At 47.8% G+C, this 23,411-nt stretch overlaps 2 protein-coding genes across 3 annotated transcripts in view; both read right to left on the reverse strand.

The window, feature by feature from the left end:
- The window catches only part of LOC136047353 (histidine--tRNA ligase, cytoplasmic), a 513,020-nt gene that overhangs the window by 204,088 nt on the left and 285,521 nt on the right, over positions 1 to 23,411 (reverse strand). The window lies entirely within an intron of this gene.
- Positions 1 to 23,411, reverse strand: part of PSD2 (pleckstrin and Sec7 domain containing 2) — a 70,693-nt gene that overhangs the window by 19,547 nt on the left and 27,735 nt on the right. For both annotated transcript variants that reach the window (XM_065734394.1, XM_065734395.1), the window contains exons 4-8: positions 14,522 to 15,010; positions 12,867 to 13,061; positions 10,054 to 10,134; positions 9,428 to 9,540; positions 5,999 to 6,057 (exon numbers count right to left, since the gene is read on the reverse strand). In XM_065734394.1, the coding sequence (XP_065590466.1) occupies positions 5,999 to 6,057; positions 9,428 to 9,540; positions 10,054 to 10,134; positions 12,867 to 13,061; positions 14,522 to 15,010 (937 nt within the window). The remainder of the gene's footprint in view (positions 1 to 5,998; positions 6,058 to 9,427; positions 9,541 to 10,053; positions 10,135 to 12,866; positions 13,062 to 14,521; positions 15,011 to 23,411) is intronic.

Genomic DNA, 23,411 nt, shown 5'->3' on the forward strand with positions numbered 1-23,411 from the left:
AGTGCCCTACAGGGAAAAGCATGTCCTCTGTGTGAGAAAATAACCTCTTGAAAGAGACTAGAAGCCCCTGACTACAATTGTGCACAGCAGATGACCTGAGGGCTTGTCTCCAAGAGAAAGCAGCAGCAAAGAGTGATGCCCTGGGGTTAACCTACAAGAGATACCCCACACCAACCACCTGTGACTGCAGGCATAGTCTGACTATACAGGGAGCTGGCGCTGCCTTTCTGCCTGAAACTCTTTACTTATGGCTCCTGTTGCTGCCAGCTCCAGACGATAAAAGGGGGATAAAGCACTGTAATGAATCTGCAATGCCTGGAGACATGGTCTTTGGCACAGTTCGGCGCAGCATGAGGCTCAGACATCTCACAGGCTGGTGGCCAGAAGTGGACCCCATAGCTGGCTGCTCCTGCCACCCAGAGCTCCATTGGGGAAGACAGAAACTGCAGAGAAGACTGCAGACACAGTGGTTCTTCAGCAGGGGAGGGGAAGTTTGTGTACTTGCTGGCTAGTGAATTACAGGGTGAGAGATCTTAGGTTGGAAGTGAGGAAGGGATGTTGCCTGAGACCTCCAAGTACCAAACCTGGTTCTTTCTCTTACACGAGAAGATCTCTGAGCCCAAACTGAGATAGCAGCAGCACTGTGGAAAAGCAGCTAATTGCTGAGCAACTGGGGAGGATGAAATCATACCCTTCCTCTGACAACCAGAAGAGGTGATGAGAAAGCTCCAACAAGGATGCTAGTGCTGTGAGTTAGCTTGTTGGACTGGGCTTGTCAAAGCACTGCAGACCCAGGGGCAGGGCCCAGGCTGCTGTCAGAGGGATTGTGCACAGGTTGCTGTGGTGGTTCAGACGCAATGCAAGCATTACATCAGCACATCAGCTTGCTGCTTCAAGACATGGGCTGGAGCCAGCTACTCAAATCCATAGCCCTGCAAGTGCTTCCATGTCAAATCCAGCTGAGCAGAGAAAATAAAAAGTGCTCGAGGGGCCAGACTTTTCAGTTTCAGTTGATCAGTACTTTCAAAGAAGCTGTCCTGTGATCACAAATGCCTCATAATGGACAACTCCAGCACCAGGAACCACCTGAGATTTCACACACTGCAGTTGTATTTAGCAAGTGTGGGGAATCCCAGAAACAACTCCAGAAATAAATACCATGAGGGCAAAATGGGTTGCCTTCCTATGCAGTAGGCCATTCAGGATCTTGCTGAATCCATCAGCATGATCACCATGTGTGGACATAATCTTCCAGGGTAACCAACTGCACACTTCAAACATCAGTGTTCAGATGTTCTATGTCCCTTGGGTAGGGAGATGCATGTTTCATTTCAGGCTGGCCAAATAGATGGGGGCATTCTAGTTTTTTTTTTGTTTTTTTTTTTAAGGACACATTGGTCATATATCAGCTAAAGAACAAGCCAGCAAGGCTGGTGCAACTTAGCCAATATTTTTTATATGTCCCCTTGGCAGAAAAGATTTTTATCCCATCTTAGCTTGCTCTAGGCCATGCAACAAAGCATAAGAAATCACTGTGAGGCAATCACTTGGCACTGTGGTGTGCTTAGATGGAGAGAGAATGAGAGAACAGTGGATAAAATAGATGAGAAGAGAAAGTTAGATGAATGGGTAGGTTGGGTAAAGGAATGGATAGGCAGAGGTGAGTGGGTGTGGTGGATGGGAATGAATGGAGTGGTTAAGAGTGTATAAGATTGAATCAGGAAGGATGAGACTGGTCTGACAGTGGGTACACAGGGGTGGTTCTATGGTCCACTGTTTCAACCCAGTTGAATTCCTCATTTACAACAGGGATTTTGCCACTTCTGTGCCTCAGCTGACTCAACCAAGACAACTGCAGACTGAAACCTGAAGTGTCCAGGTTGGCTCTACTAACCCTTGGAAGACACTGGGCTGTAGCTGGGTGCTATCTGGCTCTTGCAAAGTCTTGGCATGAGGAGACTGGGCAGGTGGGTATGAATGAGGGAACACTGAGTGCACAATGGGAAAAGCCCCAGGAGGAGCAGCAGCTTGCTGGGTGTCAGAGGCCATGGAGAGTGGCTGTCTGGGCTGCTCTTTACAGCCTCCTTCTTCAGGTGTTAAAACATTTGGGGGGTGGGCCTCTTCTCTCTGATAAATAATGACAGGACAAGAGGGAATGGCCACAAGTTGCGCTGGGGAAGATTTAGATTAGACCTGAGGAAACATTTTTTTTCTGAAAGAGAGGCCAGGCACTGGAATGGCCTGCCTAGGGAGGTGGTTGAGGCACCATCCCTAGCGCTGTTCAAGAAGCGTTTAGATGAGGTGCTGAGGGATTTGATTTAGTAGTTGGGTAGGGATAGTGATAGGAGGATGGTTGGACTAGATGATCTTGTAGGTCCTTCCCAACCTTATGAACCTATGAACCTATTTGATCTGGAGGCCCTAGGCATCAAATAGCTACAAAGGGAGGAGTGCATCTCCTGTGAGCTCTCTACTATGAGCACCCTGCCCTGAGAAGACCCTGCTTTTTCTTGGGCTTTCTTGACCTCTCCCAGGTACTCATCTGTGAAAGAAGAAGGGCAAAGGGAAGGGCAGGGGAAGGAGGAATGACACAAACAATAGAAGCTAAACTTCTGCTTCAGCATTAGGTGAGGGCTGTTGGTCTGACTGGACTACAGGATTTTATAGTGAGTCTGTTTCAGGTTGCAGAATCAAAATCAATGTTCCAAAGGAAATGATCCTGCAGACTCCAGGTACCGATGACCGCTGGACCACACAAAGATGCTCTGGGCAGAGTGGTGCCACTCTCTAGGTGGCTGCTTGTAACTTAAAGCTCTTCAGCTCTCAGTGCACTACTAACACAGAAAAGTTTCTAACACCAAATCATAAGCTTGGCTTAAAGGAGAATATCAGAGGATTTGTAAGACTAACAGTGATGGTTATGGGGTTATCTGCAGAGGATCTCATTTTCATGCTTTCTTCAGTGGCCATGAGAGCTGCTGGTCTGCTTTTTGAATGGAAGGCTTGTCACATCACAAAGTGGCTCTAGGAGCTAGGCTTTGGCAAAGTACTTGGTACTCTACAGCAAAATGCAACTGTGAGTGCTGGTGATGCAGAGGTGTTGGTTTGTCACTGTCTCTGGGTGGCCAGCTGTTCTGAATGAGGACAGGGAAAGAAGTACATTGAAAAGGAGACATCCCAAAGCTTTGCCCCTGAGGGACAAAGATGGAGCACGACTGCTGTGCTGTAAGACTTCCTGAAGCTCAGACAGCACCAGAGCATGGTACAGAGTTGCAACAACCTCATTTATATTGTAAAGTTTGCAGTGCTTGCTGGTGACTGCTGGGTTTTAAACAACTCCAGAAATTAAAATGGAGCATCTCATTTTAAAGACAGTGCATTTCCTGGACAGTTTGGAAACAGGATCTGAGTGTACCAGCAGCAGTAAGTTACAGCAGTACTGTGTCCAGTTCTGGGCTCCCCAGTATAAGAAAGACAGGGATCTCTTGGAAAGAGTCCAGCGCAGGGCCACAAAGATGGGGAAGGGCCTGGAGGATCTCCCCTATGAAGAAAGGCAGAGTGAGCTGGGTCTGTTCAGCCTTGAGAAAAGAAGACTGAGAGGGGACCTGATCCAGGTTTATAAATATCTGAGGTGTGGGGGACAAAGTGGTGAGGCCAGACTCTTTTCAGCAGTGTGTGGAGACAGGACAAGGGGGAACGGACAGAAACTGCAGCACAGGAGGTTCTGCACGAATGTGCACAAGAACTTCTTTACGGTGAGGGTGACGGAGCACTGGCACAGGCTGCACAGGGGGGTGGTGGAGTCTCCTCTGGAGATATTCAAGGCCCACCTGGACGCCTACCTGTGCGACCTGGTGTAGGGAACTGCTTTGGCAGGGGGTTGGATTCGATGATCACCTGAGGTCCCTTCCAACCCCTGGGATTCTATGATCCTGTGATAAATCAGAACTCCAGTGTGGCCATGTGCATACCTCATGATTAAAGCCAGTCACGTTACTCTAGGGCTCAGGCTCAGTATATGTGCTGGTCACTGCTGGAATGGAGAAGCAGCCCACTGTGGGGTCACTACTGTAGACAGTCAACCCTTTACCAAAACACACCAATCCCCCTCTCCTAACCCAAGGAATTTCCCACTCTGTGGCAATGCACAGGAAAACACCGAAACACACATACAATATTACAATGGGAAATAAAAAAAAATAAGTGATATGCAATATCATGACAGCATCTTCAACAAAACAAGGGGTGAAAGACAAAGTTACACAGCCCGGGGTACCCTACAGTTTGGGAAGGCTTCTTTGCACAAGGAGAATTTCTTGTGAATCACATCACCTGCTAATGGGTTGCCAAGGAGTGAAGGACACTGCACAATGACTTAGGAACCCAGACAAACAAAATGCCTTTTTTTTTTTTTTAACACAGAAAAAAAACAAGTCAAATGCTAGTGCTTTAAAGCAAAACACTAGAATGACTGCACTTACCACCTGGTAAAGGGTTAAAGAGCAGAAAGAGAGGTTCCAGGAGCAGAAGGAAGAAAAAAAAAAAAAAGGAGGAGAAGGATAAGAAGAAATTAATGTCACACAGAAAAAATAAAGAGAAGATTTTTCAAAGAAAAGCTCAGGCATTTCTACATCTGGTCAAAAGAAAGCTGTAGTTTTCCTTGCCTAATTAGCATGAGACCATTTCTTCTTACCAAACCTATTATTGATGAAAAACTAATGCTTCACTAGTGCACCAGTGGTATCACCACCATCAGGCACTGGTGATGCCTTTGCATCTATGCCATCACAGGTGAAGAGCACTCACATGGGGCCTCCACCTATACAGTCTGAAGCTCCCTTTAAAGTTAATTATAAACCAGTTTGCAAATAAATTGATGTTATGGCCTACTGCCACCTCATTAAAAGCCTGATTAAGAAAAAATCAGGGTAAGTCTCTGCAGATGCACAATGAATTGTTACCAGCTGGAGGCAGAAGAGAACTCTGATCATACAGCTTGGAAATCATGGGTTTGTGGAGCAGAAAAAGGGACTAAAATTAGTGCAGGTTTCACACGTGCAGTCTGCAGTAACAAGCCTGTAACATCCCTTCCAGCTGCAAAGAAGCCCTGGAATGTCTGCAGCTCCATGCCTAAGAGGTGAAAGAAGCAGAAGCTCCTCTAGCCCTGGGCACAACCTGCTGAGGCTCCCAGCCATGCTCTGTCTGCACCAGAAGGCTGGATAGCAGGAAGGATAGCAGTGCCTGCAGCCTCCTGCAGCAGCAAGTAGGGCACAGCCTGTGTACTCCCAGCTGCTCCCAGGGCTCTCTAAAGGTCCCAGTGCAACCAAAGGGACCTATACCCAGGTCTATCTTTCCTCTGCAGTGACTCTTCCTCCCATTCTGCTCTCCTCTCTACACACTGACAACAACCTAGCTGACCTCTTAGGAACAAACCCAATCTATGCACAGCTGTGAGAAGGTATCTCACAGCCTCTGCAGTTTTCCAGTCACACCTCTGGGAAGTAAGCTCTGCTTGCCCTGCTCTTTTCTGATGTGATGCTCTCCAGTAGCTGTCTGTAGTGTCTTGGGAAACATCCGGGAATTAAAGATCTGGTCCTGTACAAAACTAATGCTTCTCTTGCAGTTTTGCAGATGAGGGATGCCTCATGTATCTTCATCAGAAGAAAAAGCAGCACACTTGGAGCTGCTGTTTGCCACTCTGCAGAGAGCGGTGCTGAAAGACCTCCCCCCTTGAGAGCTTCTGGTGCAGCACTGATGCATGCAGTAGGTCCTGGGAAGAAAGCTGCACTGCCTGTGCCTATGGAGTATAACCAGCATCAGACATGCCTTTGGCTTGAGCACGCAGTGACACTAAGAGGAGGTCTGTCCTAGAGCTGGGCCTGGCACCCATGGTTTCCTGGGCAGCTGGTCAGAGTACCAGCAGTACATGCTGCATAAAGGAAAAGGCCTCTATAATCAGAAGGAAAGGAGGAAGGAAACATCTCCAAGTGCTACTTACATGGCCATGGAGGTCTGTGTTTAGCAGCATCAGGGCACAGGTAAGCGTATGGACACCATCTGAAACACACAGTAGTCAGACAGCTATTATTGATCCCCTTCTCCCTTAGTTCCTATGTTTGCTCTATCTCAGCAGCCCATTCATTGCACATACAAGGCAAGTTGCTATGACTTTGGACTTCAAAGAACACTTATTTCTTTCAACTGCATATGGTAGTTAAAAAGAAGATATCTGTTTTCTCCCCCAACTTATTCCTTAAATCATCACCAGCAAACAGGTTTGAAATCATCTTTGTCAGTGGCTCTCTTAATATTTGACCATCTGCTGAGTCCATCTCCTACCCCATCCTCATTTCTGCAGAATGGAGCAGAGACCTTGCTGCTTTAAGCTCATTTCCCTTTGCTGATCACAATCACCACATATGTTTCCCCTGAGGTCTTTAGCCACCACTCCTGAGCTTCTTGAGTCCCCCAGAAAACATGATTACTACAAATGAGTGAGGCATTTTCAAGTCTTTTTTTTTTCCTTCCATTTGAGGCAGCACAGCACCTTCTTCTGTTGGCAGCCTGGTGGTTTGTTGTTACTTCAGAACCATGCTGAGCCCTTCAGCTGCTCCAGGTCAAGAGACCTGTCTGCCTCCACACCACCTCATAACATGTGCAGACCACACAAGGGGGTTGGGGTGCTCCTCCCTGGGCACCTCGTGCTCAAGGCCAAGCTTTAAACACTGCCAGCTAAGGGCAACCAAACACACAGGAGCCCAGGATGAAGGCAAATGAGCATATGAGTTTCTTCCCTTTCCAGGAAGAACTGTGGTGTGTGAGGAATTAAGGGTTTCTTGTGAGAACATCACATATTTCTGATCAGGGCTGACAATCCCAGGGATGTGCTGTCACGTACATTCCCCTTCAAGAGAGAATCACCTCTTAAGAAAGGCACTTCCTCACATCCACAGAAGCAGTTTTATTCTTGGAACAAAGTGCCTCCCTAGAGCGTATTCTGGAGCCTCTGTGGAAGATTTTGGGCCAACATCTTCACTGGGCTTCACTGTCTTACTGGGGACAGGTAGATCATACACTCCATGGCCCCAAGGTGGAGCTGGTGTCCCAGAACCTGCTGCTCACTGCTGCTCTGCTCAGCCACATCCACATTGCCTTTTTACTAAAACAGTGTCACAGCACAGACATATAACTCTTCTGTATCTGGGCTGTTTCAGTGTAAGAGAGCACTAATAGTCTGTCCAAGACACAACTACTAGGGAGGAAAGCCTACCACCCCCCTCAGTAGTCAGAGGGTCAGGGCTTCTGTCACGTGTTTTCAGCGTCCTGTCAAGCAGGACAAAGTGCCTTTGGTGTTGCAGCCATTGTGTCTCTATCAGTTACTAAATTAGCACTCAGCAATGTTGCAAATTGTCTTAGAGGGCTTAAGGCCTTCACAACCACCAGGTCATTTCTAGACAAGATTGCCTTGGCTTTATCATGCCTCTATGTCAATAGATTATCACAGCCACAGGTGTTTCTTTAGATGTCTAGATAACACGTACTGGCTCAAATGTCTCTGCTGTGGAACACTCGTACCAATTCAAGCTGGATGGGACGAGAAGAAACTGCTTTCTGAAGTAAGAGTGTGAGCCCTTGCAATAGGTTCCTTAAATCATGGCGCCTCTACGCATGCTTTTGTGGTGCCTGCTGAAGGTGTGAACTGCAGGAGTTTTGCTTACCTCTAGACCTGTCATTTACTGTACTGAATTACAAGTGTATTTTTCAAGCCCCATTCACTTCCAGCACTGAGCGCAGCTCTGGTTTCTCAGGTCTTGCTTTGTTTTATTCAGTCTTTAGAGTTATATTGTCTAGCCTTGTGACATGAGCTACCAACATCGCAGGCCATGCTGTGGTCCTGAACATTAACAAATATGTCATGACATGGTGGCAGTCACATTTCGGTTCCACTTTTCCTTACTCTGAATTCAGAGTTTTGTATTGTTCAGGTTTATAACATTTTCAAATGAGGGCCTACCTACCTGAAGCAGTGACACCTTGACTGAGAGCCATGCAGTTGATGAGGAGTTTAACATTCTCAGTTCATCCTTTTATGTTTCCTATTAGCAGGCACTTTTCAAACATTGTTCACAACTGGAATCTAATTTCTCTTCTGAATGCTTGTCATATTGTGGCTCCATTGGCAGCTGTATAAACTCATTCTTGTCACAGCAAAGTTTGCATGTTGTCTGTCTACTTACTGCCCTCTCGACACTCATGTTTATAGGGTTTGGGATGGAGCCTGAGGTCTGACTGCCTTGTGCTCCAGCTCAGCCTCTGCTCAAGCAGCTGTGCACACAGTGGGTGCAAGAAGCATAAAGATGAGGAGGAAGGATCTCAAGGCCCTTGTCTATAGGTTGGAGCTGAATGCATATAGTCGAGGATAGTTTATATATAGTTTAGGGGAGGTGGTGAAGAGATGTCAGAATTAGGCATCTGGGGACTGCTGCTGAAATCAGACCTGGGAAAAGAGCCTCAAAAGTTTAGCCTGCATCTAAATGTCTACAGGCGGAGGACCCTTTCCAGGGAAAGGTCTTCTTGGGATCAGTAGGAGAGAACATCACACACACATGTAAAGAAAACCTATGGAAATGAAACAAATCTATTCTTTATTCAGCTAAACCTGTATTTTAAACCATACTTAATTCAGCTACCACAGACAGAAGTGAAGCGGTCATTCTGCTTTCAGATAAGTTTGTGTCCAGTTAGCTTGGCAGAATAACTCCAGGGTTCATGTGACACCGAGCAAGGCTACTCCTTGGCAAGGCCCAAGTGCCATATTCCAGGCTGAAGACAGTGGAGAAGGAAGAACCAGCACTTCCCTGATGCTGGCTGAGAGCAGGTCAGCAGCCTGATTTCCACCCATTCCTGGATGCAGGCATTCTTGATGCCTGTAAGTAGGTGTGTAGAGATACTTATGCAAACATGACCTTGGGCATGCTCACGTCTGGATGCATGTACTCGCACTTCTAGGTCAGGAATGATCTCTCCATTTAAAAAAGGCAGAAAAAAGTATCTCTGCTCAAAAATATCCTAAGACTCTGTGACACTCTGTGCAACAGCCAGAGTGTGCCACATCAGAGACAGGGAACAGAATCATAGAATCACAGAACAGCTTAAGTTGGAAGGGACCTTAAAGATCACTAAGCTCCAACCTCCCTGCCATGGGCTTGCTGCCCCCCACCAGCTCAGGATGTTACTGCCCTTGAACACCTCCAGGGATGGGACATCCACAACATCTCTGGGCAGCACTGCCAGTGCCTCGCTGCCCTCTGAGTAAAGAATTTTTCCTTAATATCTAACATAAATTTCACCACAATTAGTTAAAAGCCATTCCCCCTTGTCCTATCACTAGCAGACTGTGTAAAAGTCAGACCCAGGAAAGCAGTACCTTCGGAGGTGCTCTCCTCTGGATTGCACTGGCAGTATCGCCGGGAGAAGTGAATCAGCACCCGCTCCCGCTCCTGTGTCTCTCCCATCAATGGGAATGCTTTCAAGAATGTCCTGCAAAGAGAAAGTGATACTTAAAGATGTCATGGATCAACCTGCTGGGAAGCATCCACACTATAGGGAGTGATGGGAAGGGGGTCCTCAGAGCAGCTAGGAAACCTTTCTGCACCCAGTGACCCTGAAGGTGCAGGCTATGGGGCTGGCCCTGAGCTGCACAGGGAAACACAGGTGCCAGCTGAGGTAAGGTGCACCAGGCTCAATGGCACCAGGTTGTCCATCCTAAGGGCAGAAGTTGTTCTCACTTGCTCTGAGTTTGTACAGAACATGATTCCCACAAAAGCCACTTTCCACCATGGGGAAGCACGTTGTGGGCACTCCTAGCAAAGCTCACTTTTGGTGGCAGTACACTGTGCCAAATGTGACACCAAAGCAAAAATTAAATGACAACCTGGAGCACACCCCAGTCCCTGCTCCTGTCCATGGACAGTCTCTGTGGAGTCAGAAGGCCCAGAGAAACCCACCTGCTCTGCCCAGGCCATATGTGGCAGTGCCGAGAGCCCAGCTCACCTGAGTGCTTTGTCAAGGGTCAGGCCAGTGAAGTCAAAGAAGCTGAGATACTCCTCTGCTACCAACTTGCTAAATTCATTACTGTAATTAAAGAGGGAGTCGTCAGCCTTTTCATCAGGGAAGAAGACACTGTCTAGTCCTAGTGCAGTACTCCCACTCTCCACCCCAGGCTGGCTCCCATCCCACCCTCTCACCACAGCACCTCACACTGTGTCTTTTTGCAATCCCACTCTCAGACACCATGTGCCAGATGGATGCTGCTGGGGCGCCAGAGAAGTCAGGGTGCAGGAGTGCTCAGCTGGCCCTGCTCACCCCTGAGTGGTTTGCCAGGGCTGGAGTATGCCTGGAGTTTTTGAAGGATGCTTGGAGACTTACTGCCTTAAAAGCCAGAATAAGCTAAGTTCCTATGTCTGCACAGCTCAGATAGCAGAACTGCAAGCATGATCAATGACTGCTGGCAAGAAATTGGAGATGATCTCAATATGATCAGCCTTGCCCATATGTAATTCATTTTCCTTCTTCCCACAAAATGAAAAGCATACTAAGTGTTGCACATCCAGTTTCACATCAGGACCTTCTACAGGCTGAGCTCAATGCTCTCACTGCCTTTCCAACAGCAATGTTTTATCTTCCACTGTGAGGCAGATGCTGCAAAGCTTCGAGTGGATGCTGTTTGGAAGCACAGCACACAGTGGAGTAACTTCTTCACTTGTCCTGAAGCTTCAAAGCAGGGTGATGTGAGAAGTCAAAGATGATCATGTCTGCGTTGGAGATGTCACCACATCTTCACCCCTCTGCCAAATTAACAGCAGAAACCAAGCAAGCCCAGGCCTTCCACTGGAATGCTCTTGGCTTTAAGTCTGCAGAGGACCTCATATGTTGGCTGTTCAACTGCTGGGAAATAGCCACTGTTCTCCCTTCCAGGGGTAAAGTCCTTGACCTCATAAATGCAACTGTGGAAGAAAAGTTCCAATTCCTTCTGTGTAGACACCTCTGCCAGACCTGCTGGGAATGTGCTTGGGCATTCTGGGCACTGTGCACACACTAAGGACAGACATGCACTTCATCACAGGAGCAGTCAACAGGGGAGAACAAAGCATCTGATTGATCCCACTTAACCTCAAGCAGGACTTGAGGAGCTGGCCTTGCCTAAGGCTCCCTAAAACCAAGACAGCACCATAACAGCAAGCCTATAGTCCAGTCCAGATCTCAGTTGGATTGTATTGCTCTTGAGGAGTTCCCATAGCCTATAGCCTAATTTATATTCCTAACTGAGCCTACAGTCATGCAAGATGAAGGAGGTGGGAACTCCCTTTTACCCCCCTCACCCACCAGGCTCACTGCCCGTCCTTTGGCTTACTAGGTCTTGCTGGTGGCCTGGACTTACGAGCCCAGGACTCAGTCAGCATGGCCAGCAGTGGTCTACATTAGCTGCTGTTCCAACAGCAGCTTCCCAGCCCACTAAGCCTTCCCATGTATCTCTCCTGGTCCCTCCATGCTTGGAGAAGCTCCACCCAAACTCAGTTGCTGAAATGCATGCTCTCGAGGGACTAAGAGAATTTCTAAGGGCTAAGGTCACATGATGCTGTCAGCTGGGAAGAAAACTTTTGGTGATATTCAACCTCTGTTTCCTTGTCATCAAGCCTTTTGTATTTGCTTGACAACAATGAATGTATTGGGATTTTTTAACAAATTGACAGTATTTACAAAAACAAAACTAAACAAAAACAACAACAACAAAAAAAGGAGGTAAAATGAGCTGAAAAGACTAAAAATTAGATTTTTACTTCTAAAACAACTCAACTAGCTGGCCCACCTCCTACATGAAGCTTGTCTGAATGCATCACTTAAACATACCCTATTCTCACAAATGCAGGCTGGTCTTACATGAGTGAGACCAGCTTAAAATACACCTATGTCCAACCTCCTTCATTTCCTGCTCCACAAATTCACCTGCCTGGTCCAAGAGCCTGCAACTCCATCCAGATCTTGTGCTGGAAAGTTTCCATCTGTCTGAAATTCAGCTGATCAAACCCAAAATAGTTGTTTTTAATGGACATGTCAAGTCCCAGCTGTGGGTCACCAAACAGCTCCTGTGGTGTGAGGATGGCAGGAAAAGGGCACACTCAGATGCACCCCCACACTAGAAGTTCATAGCCTGGAAGTTCCTTACTCAGCCAGCTGGCACAGAAGATTTGCAGGAAAGAAGGCTTGAGGTGGCTGCAATCAGAGAGATCCAAGAGAGAAGAGCAAGCATGCTGTCAGGGGATACAACAAGCTTCTACAGAAGATCACTCATGAGCTCCTTCCTTCCTTCCCAGGACAAAGTTGAGTTGTGGACCATCCTTGGTAATGGAAGCCTGGGTATTTGCTGAGGTGTCTTGCTGAGCTGGTTGGCATTAAGCCATTTTCAAGGACATAGAAAAACGAGCAACATGTTACACATGATCCAGGAGAAATATATGTGAGGTTGGTGTCCTCACACCCACTGGCATCCTAAAGTCAAGTTACTGCTGTGCTTATTACTTTGTTATGTTGCTCTCTGTTTTGGAAATCACTGTATCTTTCCCATTTTTGAATAAACACTTTAACTTCCCTTCTGCTTTATCCTGGAAACCCCCCAGCTGAGATAGCTTGGGTATCTGGTGCCTACCTGGCTCTCCATCCAACTTTTGTGGGCTCACACTGCCTACACAGACTATGTCAGGATCCTCCCCAGACCCTCCCCACTACAGGTGTCTTTCTCACAGCCATGCTCAGTGCTGACTGGTCCACTGCTTGGCCATGCTGGCTCTTCACCAAAGACCACTTACTTTTTCCCGAGCTGTCGTGCCACGTCACAGCGCTTGAATCCTTCGAGGTTGTAGAGACGCTTGGCCAGCCTCTTCGCAGCCTCACTGTCCGGCCTGCAGCCATTTGCCAAGGTGTCTGTGCTTCCCTGGTCAAGCTGCTCTGTGCTGCCCATGTCAGAATCAGAGTCTGAGAGTGCATCTTTCAAGCTGGCATCGCTACACAGAAAGAAGAAACAATTCATGGGGCAGCAGTGTGACTTGAAGAAACCCAAAGAAAATACCACATCTTGATTTCTTCTTGCCCTAACCAAAAAGTACAAAAAGCACAACACATTTGTGAACTGGATGTTGGGCAAATCCTATTTCATTTCAGGTCAAAAATGCATTTTGGTGCATTCCAAATAGCACAGTTTAATTTCAAACTAGGGAAAAGATGGAAGTGGAAATTATTCCTCACTAAGAAATGAGGACATACCTATTCAAAGCAAGGACACTCAACCCTTTTTCAAGGCTCCACTCCCCCCACTGGTATGGAAAGTTGACCTGAATGGATACACAGGTGCCAGAAGTGTAGATCCTTCTGGTCAGCACTATAGGGATACCAACCTCTTCTGGAGCTGCTGACATTCAGGAAACCTTTGGTATAGATGATACACATTTAGGTTCAGATTATTTGCTAAGGGTGAAAAAATGCACATGAACTTGTGCAGAGTGCTGTGGCTGAGCTGCCAGGGCATTGTGCTGAGGGGACTGACACCAGACCTGCTGTCACTGTCGGGCTGCTGCCCCCAAGATGGCACAATGGCCAGCCATTCCCACAGATGACACCCTGAGAGTTCCACTGGCACCACGAAGGTGGAGGCAGCATTCCTTTGTTTTCCTGCCCCAGGCCAGTTCTGGCACCTATTCAAATATTCGGGCAGTGTGACTCACAGAAGACCAATAATTAGACAGACATATTCCTTGCTCTGTCTCTCTCCTGGCCTGGCTGCCCTACACACAGAACCGTGTGCAGCTGCATGCTGCATCCTGGGGATGACAGCTTGGAGCTGGCCTACAGGGTGATGTCACCACAGATGTCCTCACTGCCTGCCAAGAGCTCCTGGGGAGGCCTCTACAAAGGCACCTAAGTGAGACCTTGAGGCTCACCCTGCTTTTCAGAGCACATTTGCAAGTGTGCCTGGCTGACTCTTATCTGCCATGGACTTTGGCAGATGTCAGGCAGACAAGGCTGAGGACTTCTTACAACAGTGCTGTCCTGCTGTAAGAGGAGGTAGGATTTGTGAGCAACCAAATCAATGCTGTTCCCTCCAGAGCACATATGTGCACAAAGAGCTTGAGCCTTGGCTTTTCTTGGGCTCAGTGCTCCTTCAGTACCCAACATATCATGTGCATCCTTGGGTCCTGCATTTGAGAGCAGGAAAGACAGACATAGATTTGCTGGGGAATGGCTGATTTAGTGCCATGAAACCTTGGTCCTCAGCTGTGTTCTCAGCCTATAGATAGGAAAGTTTGTCCTGTGGGTGCTTTGTCTCCCTGCCATGACAACACAAGAGGAGGCACAAGCAGAAAAAAAAAGTATCTCCACTTCTGTTATGTCCTGTGAGCCTTGCTTCTGGGCTGGGATCCCATGAGACAAAATCCCCTCTACCCTAGGAATTCACAGTCTGCCCTACCTGATGGAGTTAATGATCTTGGTGGCGTCTTCCTCTGAACCTTCCACATGGAACCCATTCGGGATACTCTTCAAGGACAACCGGCTCAGCACGTTCTCTGACCTGCTGCTGGTAATTGAGTGCCTGAGAGGGCTCCCAAAATCCCCCTCTGCTGGCTTTGCTGCTGCCTGCTCATGCTTATCAGCAGCCATGTGGTGAAGGGCTTCTCTCTGCTGGGCCACCAATTTCTGCTCTAAGAGCTCTGGGCTTTCCTTGACCCGCTGCTGGATCAATGGGGTGAGTGGGGCCTCAAAACTGACACAGCTGTCTGTCTCGTCTGTAAGAGAGAGGACATCCAGAGAGTCCAAGCTGCTGTAGTATGTGCCCTTCATAAGGTCAGACTCAACAATCTTCTCAAAGGTTGAGCTGAACCCATCCCTGATGTCTTTGAATTGAAAATGTTCCTTGTCATCCTCACTGCAGCTCAGCTTGGCATCTCCAGCAGCAAACCTGGATAAGAAAGAGAGGTGTAGAAAAAATAGTCAAAGGAATTGTTTGTACTGTTCAGCTTGGAGCTAGGGGGCAAGAGAAGAGGTAGGAATGGATGCAGTGATCATAGGTCCTTGGGAGTTCTCTGTGGTATAACCTAATTGCTTCCCAGATTTATTATAAGCTATAGAGCTGAGGAAGACAGAGCTCTACAATGAGCACACCCAGGGACCCAGTTATTTATTGTTATGTCCCAGCAAAAAGCCAGAGATCTGAATTGGAGATTGTAGAGTAAATAACTCCTAATGACGATACTCCACCAGGGAATAGTATAGAAGATGGTATATTTCAAGTAGTTCTATACAAACAGTTATACAGGTAATACAAAAGAGAAGATGGCTCACCTTTAAGATGACAAGGCTCGCAGAGGACTCCACATGGGAGGGATCTCCAAGAAGAGATCCTTCCCTGGTGGTGGTCAGCCCTTAAATGGGGTTTGAGAGAGGAGGAACTAGGCTCCACCCCTTCCACCCACACAGGTATATCACCTTCACCTGTGCCCCCATGGCTGACTTGGTGCTCACCTCAGGTGACCAATCAGTGGTTCAGGCCGTGATTCAGCAGTTCCCATACACTCCACCCCTTCACGACATGAACCACTGATCAAGTAACCATAAGGTGAGTTCCCCTTGATACAGAGACCCAATACATCGCGACGCTTACATAATTGCCCGTCGCAACGCATGCTGATGTAATCTGATATGAGTGATGATCGGCGCATCCGTCGAACTCTTCTTTGGGCCAGTGCTCGGTGGTATCTACTGGAAGCATGTAATCATACAGTGCAGGTCCATCTTACGTGTCATCAGTCCCGGTTAGACCATCACCAGATGCTTCACATGGTCTTATAACAACTCTGGAACACTGCAGTATTGTTTTGATTCCTTCTGGTGATTCATAGACTTATGGGGAGTAATACAAGTGTTTTAGAGGTACCAAGAGGGGAAGATCCGCTTTCCAGGGCAAGATACAGGCCGTATTCCTGTCTTGGGTTAACACTTCAGCTTGTACAGGGGCACGCCCTGGTCGCCTGTACCAAACCCTTTGACCCGATGTCTGTGGCTGTACGACTATATCAGGCACCAAAGGGGGTGTCCTGATCTGCCACAGAGACATGATAGGGGTCCCCTTAGCAATGAAGACTGGAGTGTTAACCATTATTTCAGTAGGCCATGTACCTATAACCGGAGGAGCTACCGAACCCCCCACCTCCAATAATCTCCCCCAAGGTGCAAGTAGGCCGCACCATCGTGGTCCTACCTGCACCTTCCAGGGCCATTTTATTCTATTGGTACCTGGTTCTAGGTCCTCAGGGGCAGGGAGCAGAAGGTTGTTCTCATTGCCAATCTGAGGTTTCACTTCATTATCGGTGCCCGTAATTTGGATCCTAAGTGGGGAGGCCCATATTGTTTGTAACATTTTCAAGGCACTGGGTCTGCCATCTCTAGGTCTTTCATTCAGGTCCCGCAGGGTCTCATGGAGTCTCTTTGTCCACCCCTGCAGGGACTGAGAGTCTGTCTTCAGGGCAGCCTTGAGAATACCATTGTAACGTTCGATAAGGCCTGCCCCCGTTGGATTATATGGCAGGTGGAATCGCCACTCAATATTATTTTCTTCTGCCCAGCGTTGTATCACTGCACCCGTGAAATGACTTCCTTGGTCACTCTCGATGACTTGCGGTGTCCCGTAGGCAGCCATCAACCTTGTGAGTGCCTTTATAGTGTATGCCTGGTTGGCTTTTGGTACTGGATAGGCCTGCATTAGCCCACTCGCGGTGTCGACACAGGTTAGGGCATATCTCGCCCCCTCAGACCGAGGGAGAGGCCCAATATAATCAACCTGCCACCTCTGTAGAGGATTGTGTCCTCTAGCAAGATGGGCTGTAGTTTCAGGCAACGACCTCGGTCTTATCTTAGAGCAGGCGTCACAGTCTCGGCATGCTTGAGCGATGTCCGATAGTTGTACGGGCAGTCCCCACGCTTTAGCGGCTGCCCACATGGTCTTCTGCCCAGCATGCCGCAGCTTTTGATGTAGCCAGTAAGCGATATTCTCAGATGGAGAGTTCTCAACCCATCTAACTCGGGCCAGTGTGTCGGCTTCATCATTTCCTGGTGACTGTAGGGGTTGATGACCAGAAACATGGTAGACACACACAGTTCTGTGTTTGACTGTATTCCATATGTCTAACCACATATCTTTGCCCCAGATCGGTCGGGAGTGGATAGTCCAATCCTGGGTGGCCCACTGTGCGATCCAAAGAGTGAGCCCCCGATACACAGCCCAACTATCTGTGCAAATATTCAGGATACCATCACCAGGTTCTTTGGTTATAACCATCCACACCGCCCGCAGCTCTGCCCACTGGCTGCTTTGACCATCCCCCTCTTCGAACCAGATTGTGTCTGTGGCAGGATGGTACGCTACTGCTCTCCACTTACTTGGGTTGCCCTTGCTGGACCCATCCGTGTACCAGGCATCTTCAGGAATAGGATATTTTCCTTCCTGGACGGGACTCTTCTGTGGTGGAGCAACCGAAGTTTGTTTTGGTGCATCACTATGATACGTTACTGGGCCAAGAATCTTCTGAAGCTCTTCTTTCAACGGTGAGGAAGATAGACTACTCCTCTGACTGAGATAGGCAACCCATCGTGCCACCGTCTGCGCCTGGGCCACCCCCGTCTTAGGAAGGTGGGTCAGATCTCTTACCCACCCCTGGATTGGCAATGTAGTCTTGACTATAACTTCGGCCGTTTGGGTTATTGGCTCTACCGCTTGTAATGCAGAATAGGCAGCCAATAACTGTTTTTCAATCATACTATATCTTTCCTCTGCTCCATGCCACACCTGAGACCAAAATCCAATGGGGGTCCGAACAGAACTCTGACGTTGCCACAGGCCCCAGCCAAAGCCATCTTGAGTTACGTGAACATCTAGCTCAGCTGGAAGGGTAGGATCAAATATACCCAGTGCCTGGGCTTGTTTAACTGCCTGTTTCGCCTGTTGAAAAGCATCCTGTTCTGTTCTCCCCCAGTCCCATAATTGGCCCTTTTTGGTAAGTCTATATAAAGGTCTCAGCAGCTGCGCCAAATGAGGTATAAAGGAACGCCAATATCCCAATATACCCAGGAATTCCTGCAGCTGCTTTGGTGTTGTAGGGACTGGAAATGCCTGAACCTTATCTATGACGGCATCAGGTAATACTTTGGTCTTTCCTGACCAGACTACCCCTAGAAATTTTACGGACAGTCCTGGACCTTGCACTTTTTGAGGATTGATAGCCCATCCTCTTTCACTTAGGTAGGCAGTTAATGAATCTGCTGCCTCCCCTACTGCTTCCAGTGAGTCGGATGTTAACAGGAGGTCATCAATATAGTGGTATAGGTTCACACTGTTTGGTTTCCTCCAATCAGCCAGGTCACGTGCCACCAAATTATGACAGTATGTTGGTGAGTGCACGTACCCCTGTGGCAAGACCTGAAAGGTCCACTGCCTGCCTCCCCACGTAAATGCAAATTGATCTTGTGATTCTTTAGCAATAGGTATGCTAAAAAACGCATTCGCTAAATCCAGGACACAATGGTAGGTTTTAATTTCCCTACTAAGAGTGTCCATTAAGGAGGCAATATTGGGTACGGCCGCATGGATGGGCGGCGTGACCTTATTCAGTTCCCTATAATCCACCGTCATTCTCCATGTTCCATCCGACTTCCGTACTGGCCATATGGGGGAATTATATGGGCTGTGTGCAGGCCTTATAATACCTACTTTCTCTAATTCCTGCACTGTTTTTGATATTTCTTCTTGTCCACCCGGGAGTCTGTACTGTCTTACATTAGTAATCCGGCGTGGTTTTGGCAAACAAATGGGCTCATGTTTCGCATGGCCCCTCAATATTGTCCGTATTGCCCGGATACTAATGTACCTCTGCCGTAGTCTGAACTCTCCCACAGTTGTCTGGAGAGCCAGACCCCATAGAATGTCTATGCCCAAGATATATTCTGGAATTGGGGCAATCGACACCTTATACTCCCGGGGCGGGAGACGCCCAACCCCCAATTTCAACCACGTCTGGGTGACTGGAATAGTCTGTCCCCCAAACCCACCAATCATCACTCTATTACCCTTAAATTTCGTTGGGTCTCCATATATAATCGATGTTTCTGCGCCAGTATCCACTAGAGCCATCACCTTCTGCACATTTGTCCTGGACCAGAATATTGTTAGTTCTACATAGGGCCTCCGGTCACAGCTAGAGGCCCTATGGGGACCAGAATTTTCCGTTAATCCATGAATTTTGCCAGATCTAAATCTTTTGCCACAGGTGGCTCAGGCACTGTAGCCTGTGACACCTGCGGATATTTTTTCCTTCTGTTCGGTATTATAAAGTCAGCCAAATTCCAGGTTGTTGTTGGTGTTTTTTCTATAATTCGTACTCCCGATTTTCTGGGAGCACTCTGAAATTTCTGATCATTTCTAAGCTGTTTCCACAGCTGTAACAAAACATGGTTGGGTTGCCCATCAATTTTGGTAAATGCAACCCCAGCCCGTATGAGATCATTAAACATAGTCCTCCGGGATACCCGTACGGGGCCTGATCGGGGCATCCGTGGAGCAGGCTTTTTAGTTCTAATAGGGAAGGCCTCAGCATCTTCCACTATACGAACATTACGCCTGGTTCTTACGCGCTCCGTCTCCCCTAAGTCTGCTACTAACTGGGCTGCCTGCTGTACGATGGCTTCTGATGCCACCAACGGATTTAATATGGAAACCAACATCCCATATAGGTGGGAGGGGGCCTGCTGTAGTATTAGATCTCTCATGCCCGCTGTAAATTTTTCCGTATCGGGGCTTTCAAAAGTGTCCGCATACAGAGCCTCCCTCATACCCAGTTCTCTGATATAGGTCTGGAGGTCCTCCATAGAGGACCACAAACCAGTATTAAGAGGGATATCGGTTTTATTGGGCCATGTTAAGCGGCATGCAGCCATCAACCAATCTATAATAGAATGGTTTTCCTCATTATAATGGACAGCTGCATATAATCTTTGTCTTAATGCCGGGTTTATCGTTATAGATGCTAATTTTGACATTTCTGTTCCATTTACTAAAACACTTTCAGCTCCTGCATCCCATAACCTTAGGAGCCATGATGGTATGCTTTCTCTTGGTTTCTGATGGAACCGTTGTACTAGGTCCATCAACTCATTAGCTGTATATGGACGAGCGGTCACATGGAGGCAGGTTTCTGCAGGGGGCCATTGATCAGGAGGCACCCCTGCTGGTCTATCCTGTACCTTCTTTGTTTTTTGAGTTATAATAGGCCGAATCTCGAATGGGTCCATCATAGATGGAGTTTCGAGATCTGCCTTAGAGATCTTTTCCCCTGTCATATCAGAGTCTTCTTCCTCTGATTTTGGGGTGTCTTCTACCAATATATTCCTTATTTGTCTTGTGGGGACATTTAGGCCAGGCTTTTTGGTTGTTAACGTACCCAGCTGTTGTTCCAGTTTCTCAATACGGTCTCGTAATAACTGATTTTCAGTTTCCATATTAACATTTGCGACATCTAACTTGAGTATGGCCATTACTAATGGCCAGGCTACTGCAGAGGCAGCTAACCGCCGCTCCTTGGTAATAAGTATGTCTTTATCTAATCCTACAAAGTAGTCAGTCAAATAAGATGGAGAAGGAGCGGCAGTCCCTGGAACCCGCATGGGTCCCCATTTCTCAATAACGGATGCCAATCCATAGTAGGGTGACCCCATGAATCCTGGAATTAGACCAGGGATTGTCTGTTCTAGGGGGGTAACGTTCTCCCCCTTGGCCCATTTAAATATACTCCAAATAAACGACATTATGGATTTAGTTAGAGCTGCCTGGCTCGCCAAATGTAGAGTAAATAACTCCTAATGACGATACTCCACCAGGGAATAGTATAGAAGATGGTATATTTCAAGTAGTTCTATACAAACAGTTATACAGGTAATACAAAAGAGAAGATGGCTCACCTTTAAGATGACAAGGCTCGCAGAGGACTCCACATGGGAGGGATCTCCAAGAAGAGATCCTTCCCTGGTGGTGGTCAGCCCTTAAATGGGGTTTGAGAGAGGAGGAACTAGGCTCCACCCCTTCCACCCACACAGGTATATCACCTTCACCTGTGCCCCCATGGCTGACTTGGTGCTCACCTCAGGTGACCAATCAGTGGTTCAGGCCGTGATTCAGCAGTTCCCATACAGAGATGCTGGTGCTTCACACGTGCAGCTGAACCAATTGCCAGAACTGAATTAATTTGGGGGTTCTCTCTCTTCAAGTGCTCCAATTTCAGCAGCATCAAAAACATGGAAGATGTTAAAGATTGAGATCAATTCATATAACTGTATGCTGGCAGCACATGTCCCTTGGTAGTAGAGAAACAAACAAACAAACAAACAAACAAACAAAAATGCAAGTGATTAGGGAGCAATTCATACACTCCATCTTCAGCCTTCTGCCTTAGATGAGACACCTTAGAAGAGCAGGGCACCACAGGCAGCAGGGCTGCTTCTTGAGCAAAAAGCGGGTCAGTGAGGCAGCAAGGAGTGAACCTGACCTTCCTTTTCCCTGGCAGATCCATCCTAGAGAACACATTGCAATCAGAACAATTGCAATAATTTCAAATTTGCTGATTTTTCCTCCACTTCTAACCACATGACCAGGTAAGCTCAACCAAGACCCTTTCAGAGGAACAAATCCAGCTACCAGCTCAGAGGGTGGCAGGGGCAGCCTAGTCCCCTAAGCTCTGGCTGTACCTAGCCACTCCGGAAGGTATTTTCCTAAGGAAGTGATTTGTACCAAAAACCTGCTGCTTCTTCCAAGCAAGATGTCATTCATTCCCACTCATTTATCATTTGACCACTTGGGGGAGCAGTAAAGCATCTACAGAAAGGCCAAGACATTCTGTTTTGATACCTTTCAAAGTAGAAAAACCCAAGTACAGTACAAAAATCATTTTTTGTCAAGCATTTTTTGTCAAAGCACTATCAACAGCCAGAATGGCTGGGAATGGAAGGAGCTTCCCCATTGCTGATTCACAGAAATGTTCAATTTTTCTTATTCATTCCGAATTCAGAAACCTCGATCTCATTACTCCTGCAATCACACTGCTGACTCTGGTCATGAAAACCACTCCAAATGCAGACACTGCCCATTTCAGCAACATCCCCATCCCTACTGTGTTCAGAGCACGGCTGGAGGGCCTGTGAAACTGGCAGCTGAGAGAGGGGCAGCACTGCAGAGGATACCCATGTGCCTGGACCTCAAGGCCCTGGGCAAGCCTGAAATGAAGAGGAACATGTAGTGTCCTCCCCAGAAATTCACAGCACGCACCCCTCACCATGTTGCTAGACATAACTGATTCAGAAATGATACAGCACATGCTACATCCACTGATGTTACAAATCAGGTCAGATGGGAAAATCATGTTTCTTTCTGGCCTTGCAACCAACAGATGAGTGGACCACAGCCCTGAATGTACTGGTCCAGAGATAGCACTGTATTGTTACCCCTTCTGGGAAAGCCTGGATCTCAACAGTCCCTCAAGCAGGGTGGGAGATGATTGCAGGACTCGGTGGCCCCATGAAAACACACCTTGTCACCACAGGGAACACATCTGTTTGGGAACTACTGCTGCCATTTCTGAGGAGCAGCTGGTTCTCCTGGGCAGCACAGGGTACACCACTCTGAGAACTGATGCTCATATGGATCATCCTCCAACAACCTCATCAGCATGGACAGCAAGAGCTCAGCACTTAACACGTGCACTAACTCCAGGCAGTACAATGGGACCTGGCATCCCTGCACACAGAAAAGTCCTTAAGGTCATCCCCCTTGTTTGCTACAGCCAGTACACTTACAGACCCGGACATGCAGGACAGCAGGAACTTTTCCAAAGGTGATTTCATCACCCAAGAACCAAGTTCCCAAGGACAGCCATAGTGTGAGAGGGTGGACAGTGAGCAGAGAACCAATGTAAGGAGGGAAGACTGCAGTGCTGGAGGTGCACATATCCCTGTGAAAGTAAGTTGTGAGAACAAGCTGCCATCTGCAAGAAAACTGCACACTGGGGAAGGATCTGAATGAGGAGACAGCCTCCTGCTTTTAACATGCCAGGGCCAGAGCTGTCAGAGAGGGGAAGATAAATTGGCAGTCATGTTTCTTATTCTCAGTGTCGAGAGCCTGAGGAACCCAAGCAGGTGCTGTGAAGTGGCCACTCCATGCTGCCTCCCCAAGCTGCTGGGCACCCACTCAGCTCCCTGATGAGCTGTGGCAGGAACAGGCAGTGCCTGCAGAGCAGGGAACAGGGCAGAGCCACCTGAAGGGC

This window comes from Cyrtonyx montezumae, unplaced genomic scaffold, assembly GCF_038088225.1.
Source record: "Cyrtonyx montezumae isolate F1298 unplaced genomic scaffold, pur_monq_1.0 scaffold_18, whole genome shotgun sequence".
Classification (NCBI taxonomy): domain Eukaryota; kingdom Metazoa; phylum Chordata; class Aves; order Galliformes; family Odontophoridae; genus Cyrtonyx; species Cyrtonyx montezumae.